This window comes from Brachyistius frenatus, unplaced genomic scaffold (genome assembly GCF_029030835.1).
Source record: "Brachyistius frenatus isolate BFR_SWC_R1_liver_20210118 unplaced genomic scaffold, ASM2903083v1 Contig_27, whole genome shotgun sequence".
NCBI classification, from domain to species: domain Eukaryota; kingdom Metazoa; phylum Chordata; class Actinopteri; family Embiotocidae; genus Brachyistius; species Brachyistius frenatus.
Window position 1 is genome coordinate 4,378,473 of NW_027210626.1, and position 12,786 is coordinate 4,391,258.

Sequence of the window (12,786 nt, forward strand, 5' to 3'; positions counted from 1 at the left end):
TCCAGTGCAACCCTCAACATCTGTGACGGGCCTGGAAATGGGAGGCCATCTGTTTTATTATGACTTTTCACAGCTCAATGAGGCCTGAAAATGAACACCGTCATTGATGTAACCATCGACAGCATCCTGAGTCCTTCGCCAACCTGGCAAATACTGTCTCTGTCCTGCCTCGGTCCACAAAGTCATCTCATAGAACGAAGGAGAAAACGTGTGCTCGAGCTTAAATCACACACTGACGACAACGAAACTGTGTTAGGAAGAAATATCCTTGTCCAGATCAATAGCTGTATTCACTTGATAAGGCCTCTCTGATCAATGACCCACTCCTTTGAGTGGATTCAAGTAATTAGATTAGAATTATTGCCCTGTAATGGAAATGCGCCTTTAGGCACCAAAAGCACCCATTAATCCTGCTCTGCACAGCCATGAAATGTACTGTAGTCATCCTCCCAAATGTGAAAGAGTATAGGGGAGAGTGCATGAGCAGATTACTCATTTCTTAAGAGTGTTAAATTGATTTTTAGAATGTCTGGGTTTTGCTTTAATCTGAAATATTCTGGCCAAAATATACCACAAGTGGCTAGTTCTCAGATGCATTAAGCCAAAGCAAGCACCTAATGTGAAATACTAGCAACACACCAACATCAGAGAGGTATGATTCACTTTTTCGTTTGCTTTGCCCCGTCAGATCTATATCTATATCATCTTGTACTGATGCTGTATTCTGTAGATAGGGAGCGCATACAATCTTCCAGCTATGTTTTTAACATCGCAGTAGTTACTCTGAAAATGACTTAGTCTATAATCTGTGATAAAGGTTGCTCATTTATTTAATTTGGATCTTCAACAAATATGTGTTAAATATCTGTATGTCAAACACTGTTTTGTCTTTGAATTATTTTAAATTATGACACAGGTAGGAAGACATTGGTGGGTCAAAGCTGGCGTCACATGTGGAGGATAGATCTCAGTGGCTGGTTATTTTTAGTTACTGATGTAAAACACCTGGGAGACACCGAGACAATCGCTGTTTGTGAACACATAAAATAAAACCCATTGTAAACTGCCTACATCGAGCAAAGTACAGGGTGGAAGAGGCCTAACAGCCAGAAATCTCTTATCACCAACCTTACGCTACATGTGTAAAGTACACTCACAAGGGCCAAACAGCAACATTAGACCTATTACACCCAGGGGCAGGCTCTCTTGTCAGGAGGAAGGTCGGTAACATTTTGCCACATGATAACAGAAATGAGTATATTGTTTGCCATTACAGAGAACAAGGTGTAATCAGTATATCAAAATAATATAACCTGTTGAAATGCTCACAAAACTATGTGAAAAAGCCTGTGCTTTTCCACAATCTGTCTGCAGTAAATATACCTTTCCTCAAACAAAATAAAAATTACACATTATGTTTTGCTAAATTTAACAAGACAACTTTCACAAGACATCACACACTGTTAAGTAAATGCCTGCAATACACAAAACAAAGACCAGAAACAGCCACATCTTTTTTTTCAAGGCTGAGTGCCGGGCAATGTGCTGGAATAGTAGGCTGATGTAATTGTACCTGAGGGTGCATAAAACATCACGCTCTCCTGCCCCGACCCCAGCCTTCTCCACCCAAGTGCTTTGACCAACTATTGGGATCACAGTGCGGTGATGATAATGGGACATGCAGCCAAGGAAGAGGCGTAGCTGCTAGGCAGCGAACATGGGACTCTGCAAGTGGGTTTTCACTGCCCCACTCAGACGGCCCTAAATTTTTTAAATCTTCCCAGAATCTTTCCTTGCAGCATTTCCAGACTTCCAGCAAATGCTGCTTTTCAACAGCTCTTACCTGCATGATATATTAACACATCTTCGACAATTCCACAAGGAACTCATTAAGAATATATGTGGACATATTTGCATATCTAAAACCAAAGTACACAGCTACAGTACACTTATTCAACTGAAGCCGACCTCTGGGAAAATACAACAACTATGATACTGTATATTAAAAATTAAACACATACCTCAACTTAATTTTTCAATTTTTACTGTATACACATAAACTAAAACTGAACATAACCCCTAAAGATACAGTAAGTTGTTGACATCAGAATCCCAAAATCTTTTTTCCATCACTGTCAGCAACCCCGTTCTCAGAAGAACCTTTCCCAAGATTAAAGCGTGTTCTTGGTTTCAACTAAACTAGGTTAATCTGTGTTCATTGAACCACAATACTGTTAACTGACCACTAAAAATGGACTAACATTGAAATAAAATGACAACAACATACTTCAATCAACCAGGAAATCTTACAGAAATTCAAAGGCCATTCCAACAAAATTTACTGAACATCTATTGCCCAGTAAACTCATTAACATTGAAATTACAGAAAAAACACAAACATAAATAAAACAAATACAAAAATTAAAAATGAGTCAGCACCTCCTTCACACACATGCATACTAAACATACACACAGCCTTTTTTTTTTTTTTAATTTTTAAAACATTTTTTATAATGCTTAAGGGCTAAAACATATCGTAAGGCTTTTACTTATACTGTCTCAAGAATACCACATAAATGTTCAATGTCATATTGTAAAAATAATTTACTTGTAGATATCAAAAACAACTATGATGTTATAATAAGAACAAAATGGTAGAATGTGATGTTAAATAGAAAATACAATGCCCCTATGTGAGCATTCCCAGCTTCATATAAATATTTTCCTTTTTTTCTTTCTGTCTTGGCAGCTCAGTTTTATTTAAAAAAAAAAAAAAAGGTGGATGGCAAGTTCCACCTTGTCCAAAACAACACGCGTCATCACAGTCTCCCAAATGTGTAGCACCAGTTGTTTCTTAGGAGCCAAAGTTGTTACACCGCTTGTGACGTCAGTGCTGACCCCGCAACAGTCTGGTTTACCAAATTAAAAAGTTTGTCATTACACTTGCTTCAACAAAAACAAAGTGAAATCAATTGCACTGCAATACTGTGTTTTCTCTACTGACTTGCTTGCTGACTGTGGGGCAAAAGGAGCTGTTTCAAAGCCACACATCGTTCAACAAACACTATCTCCATACATCTCGGTAAGATAAACAAGAACATAATTTTGAAAATTAGGCCCAGCGGGGTAATGATTCAAAAGAGAACAAAGAATATCTTGGGCTTTTTATTCAAAGGTCTCAGTTGAAGCGTGTTCGAGAAAAAAACATTTCTGAGGAACAAGAGTGAAAGGTAGTAAAGCATGTAAAGCCATAGAGATGGTTGGGGTTGGGGTTGTTAGCTACATCAGATGTCATTACTGCAATGAAGAGCAAAGCACTGTAATGCATTCTATAACTGCTGCCTTACGACAGCAGACGTTTTCTTACATAAAGGCAGATGTGAGAAACACAAGGTGCCTGATGAAAAGCCAAGCTACCAGAGGCACTATATGTGGGTGTTTGTATAAAACATACCCCTGTCCTGGGTCAAGAGCGATGGCCCGTGGATGCTCCATGCCTCCAGCGATCAGTGTAGTGCGCATATCTCCATTAAGCTTGGCCACCTCGATCTGGTCCAGATTGCTGTCGATCCAGTACAGCTTCCCCGTGATCCAGTCCACGGCGAGACCTTCCGGGGTGGCCAAGCCGTGCTGCACGACGACCTCAATCCCCATCACCCCTGAAACAAAATTGACAACACAAGAGCATTGAAGAGGAAACTCACAAATCCTAAGAAAAGCTCTTTTGTATAAAAATATGGCTTTCTACAGGTTTCCTTGAAAGGATGGTACAAGGCTTTTCAAACTATGTTTATAATTCAGCTGTTTACAATTATTCTCAGATGCCTGGGCTTTTATATATGTCTCACAAAAGCGAGGAAAAGGTGCAGCTAAGAGGCAGTTTCTACAGCTTCGCAGAGGGAAATAAAGGTAAGAGCACCCTCTGAATGTGCTGCCACCCACAAAAATAAATACAGAAGTTCTGATTCATCATTTTATGATGGGGAGATACTGTACTACAACAGCTGAAGACTTCCAGTCCTGAAGTATTTTTCAAGTTTGGTCATCCTGGGATAAATTATCAAGGATAGGTGATATCAACCATCTGTATCAGAGCTGAGTGTGTGTAAAGGCAGGAGAATAAAACAGAACATTATCACCGTTAGTGTCTTAGACTTCCTTTACAGTTGCTCTCGTAAAAATGAGCAAAACATGACTCTCTAGCCGATACATCACAGCACAGCAGCCTTTAGATACATAACAAATCCCTGCGGATGTCCTTGTGTGTGCAGTTATATGTGTGTGTGTGTGTGTGTGTGTGTGTGTGTGTGTGTGTGTGTGTGTGTGTGTGTGTGTGTGTGTGTGTGTGTGTGTGTGTGTGTGTGTGTGTGTGTGTGTGTGTGTGTGCGCGTGTGCACGCATACCACCAGACTCCGAGAGTCTTCCCCTGTAGATCTTATCCTCCACCACATCTGTCCAGTAAAGCAGGCTGCGGTTAAAGTGGAAGTCTAATGCGATGGTGTTCCTCAGGCCGGGCACCAGCAGGCTGTAGTCGCGCTTGTGAAGGTCTATTCGTCTTATTTCATGCCGGATTGAGAAAATGATGAAAGCCTCAAATGGATCTAGTGAAGAAGAGACAAAGGAAAGAACCACTATGTTGTTTTGTTTTTTGTAAATTGACAATGTGTGAAAGCCTGTATTGGACATTGTGAGAATTTATTTCACTCGCTTGCAAACTGTGGCCGTCGTCTTCTTTAATAAGAGTTTGACTAATGTGTATCAGTGACTACATATGAAGCTATAGCACATTTTCTGGAGGTTACTATTGCTAAATGTTTAAAAAAAAAAAAATAATAAAATACATACATCAGTAACAATATTATATGAAAAATAAAATTAACCATGATTACCATAATATGCTTTTATATGATGTGCATTTTTGAAGAGGTATTAAAACTGTCAGGGTTTGATACTGAACAACTGTCACTTACATTTAGTGTGTTCTGTGCGGTGCATTTTGTATTATTTAGATTTGTTTATTTTTCATGCAATGTGCTTATTAAACTGGCCAGCATTTATTGTTTTACAGTGTGCCCTCTAAATACAATTATTTCACCCTGGGGAAAATAAACAGACATGAGATCAGAGAAAACCCCTATTGCTAGTTTCTATTATTAAAATGTGTCCAACCATACCAGGAGATATAAATGAGCTTGTTAACCACCAACTATCAAAGCTCCACCGAATGATATGAAACAGCTTGCCTTCTGCCCCACCATGATTATTATGCAGTTTATTATGTTAGCGAAATCACAGTCCTTCACATTCTTTATTCAAAACCTGCAATTTTGAGTTGCCTTTTTTGCTTTACTATTAATATCAAGCCCTTTAGATAACTGTAATCAGCATGTCTGTGAAGAAATGTTATCGCAGTAAGTTCTGAAATAACACACTAGAAGACTGCTCCCTGTTTCATGGAGGTTGTCAAAGCACAGTCCTTTGGTTTTCTAACAGGGTTAATAGCAGAGACATTTAACTGTACGTAAGTCTTGTACTGCATATAATTCTTGGAGGCCCACAGTGACAAAGGGAGCAAGAAAAAGAGACATTACAGGCCTTTGTAACACGGCAAATGTAGACATGTCTCAAGGGAAATAGTGCAGATATAAATAACAAAATTATTGAAGGTTGAATTACATTTGTCAGTTAGAGGATCCTGTATTGTTCACACTTCACTGGGACACTTGCACAGAGCGGAGTCAACATTAACGTTATTGGTAACAACTATGCTGTCTGTGCAAGTAAAATTTGCATTGGAATACAAACAATTGAGCCTAATTTGCTTCCGTATATTTCTTTCACTCAGCTTCCTCTGAGCTTGACGCCCCGTGTACATGCTTTCAAACATATCTCACTGTTTTTATACCGCAATGTGGTGCACATTTGCATGTACCAGTTGCAGCCAAAAACAATTTGCAGCCAAATACTTTGGGAATCAACATATTACATTCTTTCATTTTCGGAAAAAGTAGATACATTTCTAAGTAGTCTCTTTTGAGAAATCAATTTTGTAGGGTCTCTAAGATGTTGCTAAATCTAGTGACAAGTCATAAAGCTGGCAAACAGCGCTTGCATACTGAACTTCTCTGGCCTCGCCCACTGAGGTTTAGCTCAATCAGTGAGATTATTTCTGCCTCCAGTGCAGCTCCTCCTCGGAGAAATGTTTATACAACTAAAACTCAAACTCTGCCACACATGGAACTTTGTACACAACCCACACAGACACACACACACACACACACACACACACACACACACACACACACACACACACACACACACACACACACACACACACACACACACACACACACATACAGACACACACACACACACACAACCCACCCACCACACACACACACACACACACACACACACACACACACACACACACACACACACACACACACACACACACACACACACACACACACACAGGCGCGCACACACACACACACACACACACACACACACACACACATACAGACACACACACACAACCCACCCACACACACACACACACACACACACACACACACACACACACACACACACACACACACACACACACACACACAGACACACACACACACACACACACACACACACACACACACACACACACACACACACACACACACACACACACACACACACACACACACACAATTTCAGAAACTGGCCTTTTTGTGAGCCTTATCTTTGCAGCACTCTCCACTAAATCACACTTTAGGGAACGGAACTGTTTGCACACAAATGTAATTAAAACGGTGTCCTTGCTTCAATGACATACATCAGTGTTGGAACCAAACAAGCTGCAATGCTCCCGGAGAAAAGATTTGTACTTGCCATTTTCCCCGAACAAATCTTTTATTACTGAAATGTAAAAACGAAACGAAGCAGTCGATGTGTGCTCGGGGCTTCACAAATAATCCAATAACACCTTTTTTTTTAAGATTAAACTGGAATGTTTGTGTTTCTATGCAAAATTTATGATTTATGATGAAGCTGTACAATTCCTATCAGCTTCCAGGGAAAACTGTGTGTTGTTTTGTGTGTTAATGTAAGATTAGGGCTACGACTGCCATCGATCTTCAAGTGAAATAGAGACGCAAGTAATCAAAATGAGGTTCATAAATCTGAAAGTGACAGTCCAACAGCATGTGTGTAACTATTGTTATTTCAAGCGCTTCCAAGCGGTCTCATCGAATGGAGAATTCAGTAAAAGCAATCAAAATAGCGTAAAGTTTGAATTTATAATGTGGTACTAGTCTGGTGAAACAGCTGTGTTTATGTGGAATCAGGCCTGAAGTGAATATATGAAAGGCTAAATGCAGTGACAAAGCCCCTGTGGTTTGAGAAGGGCCTCGGTCACTCAGTATCAGTGCAGATAAAAACAGACAGGACTCGTTGCAGTGGTGCCTCTTCAGATTTAAAACTGACTGACCTGACAGTTACTCTAAATCAACATCTACGAATATCCTTCAGACTACCTCTACTTTCTCAGACATAAATAACAGATACTTTCAGTTTAGTAGTTTGACTTTTATTGTTTTCCTTTTCACTTTTTAGTGTCCGCTGTGCCAGTAAGTTTTACTTGAAACTCATTTTTCACCAACTCACTAACTCTGCGGCAATGGTTTCAACTCAGAATCAACGTTTGAAGAGGTACACCATGCCTAAGAATAAAATACTGCAGTCACAACCCCATAGCCTTACACCGCCGCGGCAGCCGAAAGCAGCACTGAAACAAACATTAAAAAGCTGGCTACTGTTACCTGTGCTGTGACAGCTGTCTCCGTCTGCGTCGAGCATCCATCCTGGATAACAGGAGCACTTCACCGTGGTCTTGTACTGCTCACACACCTGGCTGCACTTGAGGTGACGGCTGCAGTAGTCCACCACCTCACACGTCTTGTTACTTGAATCCAGGTGGAGCCCAGGGGGACAAGAACACACGACTCCTTTCCCCGGTGCCACAGTACACTGGTGAGTGCAGCCCCCTCGGGCGACGAGACACAGATCTGGGGTGACGAGAGGCCAGAAATTCTTAGAAACTGTACGGAGACCAAAGGAAAAACTGAGGTTTAGAGCATTTGGAAAATATGTGCGGTAGTTCTGCATGATTCTAGTATATGGCTGGCTTACATGCCCATTACTTGCCAACAATTGTATGAATTCAAAAGGTTTTATGTTTTAAGCATAACGAATCAAGTATAAAATACATTATTTTTAACATAAAGCTAGAGGTCATAAGTCAAGCAGGTGTTAATAATCTGATGATAAAGATAAAGCTGCTGTATAATGAGCAAGCCTTCATACGGCAGCTTGTGTGGATTCAGGTGGGACTTTTATATGCATCACTGCTTTAAAAATAAAACAGGAAAAAGAACATTATGCACAGCTCCTTTCAGAAGTTTTATAAAGACAGACATGCCTTGACTTCATGTTCTTTTATCTTGTTATAAACTTGTTATTCTGCCCTACACACCTGATTCTTGTTAGAAGCCGCCGGGTCAAGATGGAAAAGAATATTGGTGAAAATAACTCCAGCCCGGCTTCTCGTTTTCCCATTGTGATTATGACTTTCTTTTCAAGGTGTGCAAGAACAAAACTGCAGTCTCTCAACATGTGGGGAAATGGACTGTGTAGTCATGGCTGCTAATGGCGGGTGGGAATCCTGCTGAACTGATGCAAATCAATCAGACCCTCAAAGTCCCTGTGCACACAACCTAATTGTCTATGAGGACGCAGAAGCCCTCTTTTAAGCTATGATAACACTTGAGGGTCCTAGTAGGACCCCCCTGAGGCTTGGTTAGTGATGCTCTAGAAAATGAACCTTCATGTTTACACTGCTCAATTTAAGAGATTAGATGGCTAGGGCTAGTCACATGGGAACTTTTTCTTCCCTCTGAAGACTGTTGGACAAACACTTAGACATTGGCCATCATTGAGGGCAGAGTTTTCTCTATGTTTTGTCTGTTTTATCTCTGAGTCAATGGGCTATAAGCTGCACAATGTGAAGGAGAGGATGTAGACGGACTCCGCTGGGAGGGTGAGAGTTAGCACAAGTGCCTCAGTAGGTAACATATCCTCCAGGTGAAAGCTGGGAAATGTGTTTCAATGTTTCCAATTATTTTTCTCTTTTCTTTTCCAACTCTAAGCTGGTATATGCTAAATGATGAGAATTAAAGTGCTATAGTGAAACAAAGATTTCAATGTCATTGATCTATTTGTCATTGTTGTATTTAGCATCCAATTAAAGCTTCAATGCTTCTATCCCTGTAAAAAAAATGTCAGTTAAAGTAAAACACGGTGGGAGCATTGCACCGTCCAAACTTCAAGTATATGGAAGTCATTATTTTTGACAATTTTTCTTACTTTTTCCACTTAAAAGAGATTCTCATATAAACATATCCCTGTAGGTTAGGGTTGGTTAAGGGTTTCAACATGACAATGCGTGAAACAAAACAACTGCATGCGCTACCTTTTTTAGCCTGCAGAATCATGACCTCAATCAAATCACAAGCAAACAATCAAACCCATCAAAAACCTTTGGGACGAATCAGTGCCCAACATTTAAAACAGCGATGGCTGGTACGGCCATTTAGTATATTAGGGCATATATTATTTTATATCTTGCAGGATGACAAAACAAAACACAAAAAGACTATATGTGCAAAGACAAGACAATTATTACCACAGATGGGTCCTTCGTCCGAGCGGTCGGAACAGTCTACTTTGCCGTTGCAGATCTTATCCGGTGTGAGGCAGACAGAGGTATCGTTGGCACAAGGGTACTTGGGTGGCTTACAGACAGCAGACTCACAGGACTCTTCATCGGAGCGGTCCTCACAGTCAATGTCTCCATCACAAACCCAGCTTTTTGTGATACACTTGCCTGTAGTAATGACAAGCGGAGGCAGACAAACGTGAACTCTTTCAAGCACTTTTGAGTATTCATAACATTTCACTATAGTTCCGGCTATGTAATTTTAGTAACTGATACTATTATTTTTATACATATGATACAGGATTCGGAGATAAAGATCCTCACCAGAATCAAATCAGATTTAATGAATACATTCAATACGTATATCTTTCGCTTTTGGATTAGACTAGTGTTTAATTTCTCAGTTCATTTCCTCACAATACACACATGACAGCAATAATGCCAAGAATGCTTCACAGAGGGCCACCATCAACAAACTCCCTCTCAGTTTCCTGCTAAATGTTCAACTTGACAGAAGATCAGTATTCCCCACGCTGATACCTGCACTAGAGAATAATTTGTATTTCTCCCACTGGAGTAAGAAAAGGGTTCGTGGAACCACGGACGAGCCGAGGAAGAAAACAACACAGATCCTGGGATTTATCAACATTTCTCCACTCTCCCAGGTGACGCTTGTATCGTAGCATATTCCAATTTAGATGTTTTTTCATCAAAACAATTCATAGCATTTTGAGATCCCACTGGTTTGTGCCGGTTGCCGCATCAGTGCAAACTAACGTGGGAGGCTGAGGCGACTGCTGAGGGTATGTGGATCTTGTGTGTGTTTAGGTGTGTCTGTACATTTGGCTTTATCTCCCTTCTAAGCTTTCCAGTTGTCCCTATCAAAATAAAGTCACATGGCACTGTTGATTTAATCCTTCATGTTCTTAAACGCATAATGTAATGCAGGCGTCGCCAACCTTTTTTTTCTCTGAGAGCTACTTTGACAAAATTAAAGTGTCTGAGAGCTACTCGTGTTTAGTAACATCTATTCACATAGCTGAGCTCCACCCAAACCAGCTGAAGAAGCTTCTTTTATGAAACACATACATTTACACACATTTTGTATCACAACAGCATGTGCTTGCTTTTTCTGCAAGCATTTCCTTACATTTAAATTGATAAAACTCACACTGCTCACATCTGTCGTAGAAAACATAACAATGTTATCACTTGCTTTACTTATCCTTATTTTCTGTCTGTTCACATATCACTGTATCACATCACTTCCCTTCACATCCCCTCCATCTTTAGTTCACATGCATGTGTTATGTATTCACTCCTTTCTACAGTTAATTAGATGGCTGGCACTGCATGGAATCAACAAGAGAGGTGTATGCTGGATTGTATCCATTTAAATTAGGGTTAGGGTTAGTTATTTAAATGTTCATCTGTCAGTCTTGTTCTGAAATTAGATTTCCGACTACTGGTGTAGCTTTGATCTATCACTCAGTCAGTGACAGGCACTCGCTTCACAGCTCTGGCCCCGCTGTTGCGGTCCAGCAAAAATATCGTATACATGTTTTTTACCAATTTTATGAGCACCGGTTTCTTTTCAGCTGAGTGTTAGAGTCTGCTGCGTTTGCAGGCACGTTTCGTCGCAGTTTCTGTCCTGTGTGTTTCATGAAGGGCGGAGCTCAACCTGGCCTGTACCCACTCCCACTCCAAGAGGAGATTGTCCACTATTTAATCAATTGAACTGATAGCATAGTTCGGAGAGGTTCAAAAATAATTAAATAAATAATGAACACTGCATATTGTTCAAACCTTCAATGAGCTACTCAGAAACAGGTAACGAGCTACTGGTTGCTCGTGAGCGACAGGTTGGAGACCCCTGATGATTACATCACCACCGCAGTTACATCAATAAAACTGAGTGCCTTCCCATGCTTAAAATATAGATGACACTTGGGGAGCAGAAATTTTCCATTTTATGTGTAATCAAACTCAGTCCAACACTGTTTGTGGTAATGTACATGGACTGGGGGGTTAATCATTTGTGTAATTGAATTAACCAGTCTTGATTCCACCAATTTCACCTTGACTGAGACAGCAAAAAAATACACAATTTCAACCTGATGAGTTTTGAGTGTGTGCATCTGTAGACCCAGAGGATGGGCCAAAGACTTCATTCAGTGAGTGGAAGGCACAGAATAGGAAGAAGTACTTATTATTTTGTGTGTGAATTCAATTTTTCATATTCTTTACAAATAGAAAAGCTCACTGAAGTTTCTAAAAGTTTCATCTTTAATTCAACAAACATGCAGCATAACAACAGTTGAGCATACGACAGAGCTGGTTAACTTTTTTTTTCTGAAGCTGGTCCCTCTTCTGAGCATGACTGAAGATTTATTTGTAAATAATGAATGAGTAAATTCACAGATGTTCGGGTTTGTTAATGTTAAGACGAATATTGATATGCATAGAATTCGGTAAGCATGCAACCTCCATTTAACTTCATGTGAATTAATCACATGAGGCTGGATCAAAAAGTTCAGAGACTGATCCTGTTGCGCATGAACTGAGCTCAGCCACATTATGTGCACAGAGCAGTTGGGAGCTTCAACCACTGTGAACAAGTATTACAAGTTACGTCGCTTGATCAAAATCAGCACCTAACTTACACTCCTTTTGGAGCAGCTGTACATGCGCAGAAGCAATTTCACCATGGAGCACAACAAATTTAGTTTCCAACTCAGGAAATCTGCAACCGAAATCCTTGTAATTGCAACAAAGCAATAAGCCGGGAGAGGTGTTTTAAGTGACATTTCAAGAGGGCCAAAACGTCATTGTTCAAGACCGAAGGAGGTGCAAATTAGGTGGATTTTCTTTGATATCGTGGGGTTGTGCACCCTGAATTCATCCCACAGGGTCGGTCTGTCAACAGAGATCTACTTTGATGTTCCGGGGCGCCTGAGGGGAAAACATTTGGTGCAAATGATCTGTACTATGGTGTGATGGCACTGTGGCTTGTT

At 40.4% G+C, this 12,786-nt stretch overlaps 1 protein-coding gene across 7 annotated transcripts in view; it reads right to left on the reverse strand.

The window, feature by feature from the left end:
- Window positions 1-12,786, reverse strand: part of lrp1bb (low density lipoprotein receptor-related protein 1Bb) — a 254,702-nt gene that overhangs the window by 93,924 nt on the left and 147,992 nt on the right. For all 7 annotated transcript variants that reach the window (XM_069698696.1, XM_069698693.1, XM_069698690.1 and 4 more), the window contains 4 exons: window positions 9,740-9,940; window positions 7,818-8,063; window positions 4,404-4,601; window positions 3,455-3,659 (listed from right to left, as the gene is read on the reverse strand). In XM_069698696.1, the coding sequence (XP_069554797.1) occupies window positions 3,455-3,659; window positions 4,404-4,601; window positions 7,818-8,063; window positions 9,740-9,940 (850 nt within the window). The remainder of the gene's footprint in view (window positions 1-3,454; window positions 3,660-4,403; window positions 4,602-7,817; window positions 8,064-9,739; window positions 9,941-12,786) is intronic.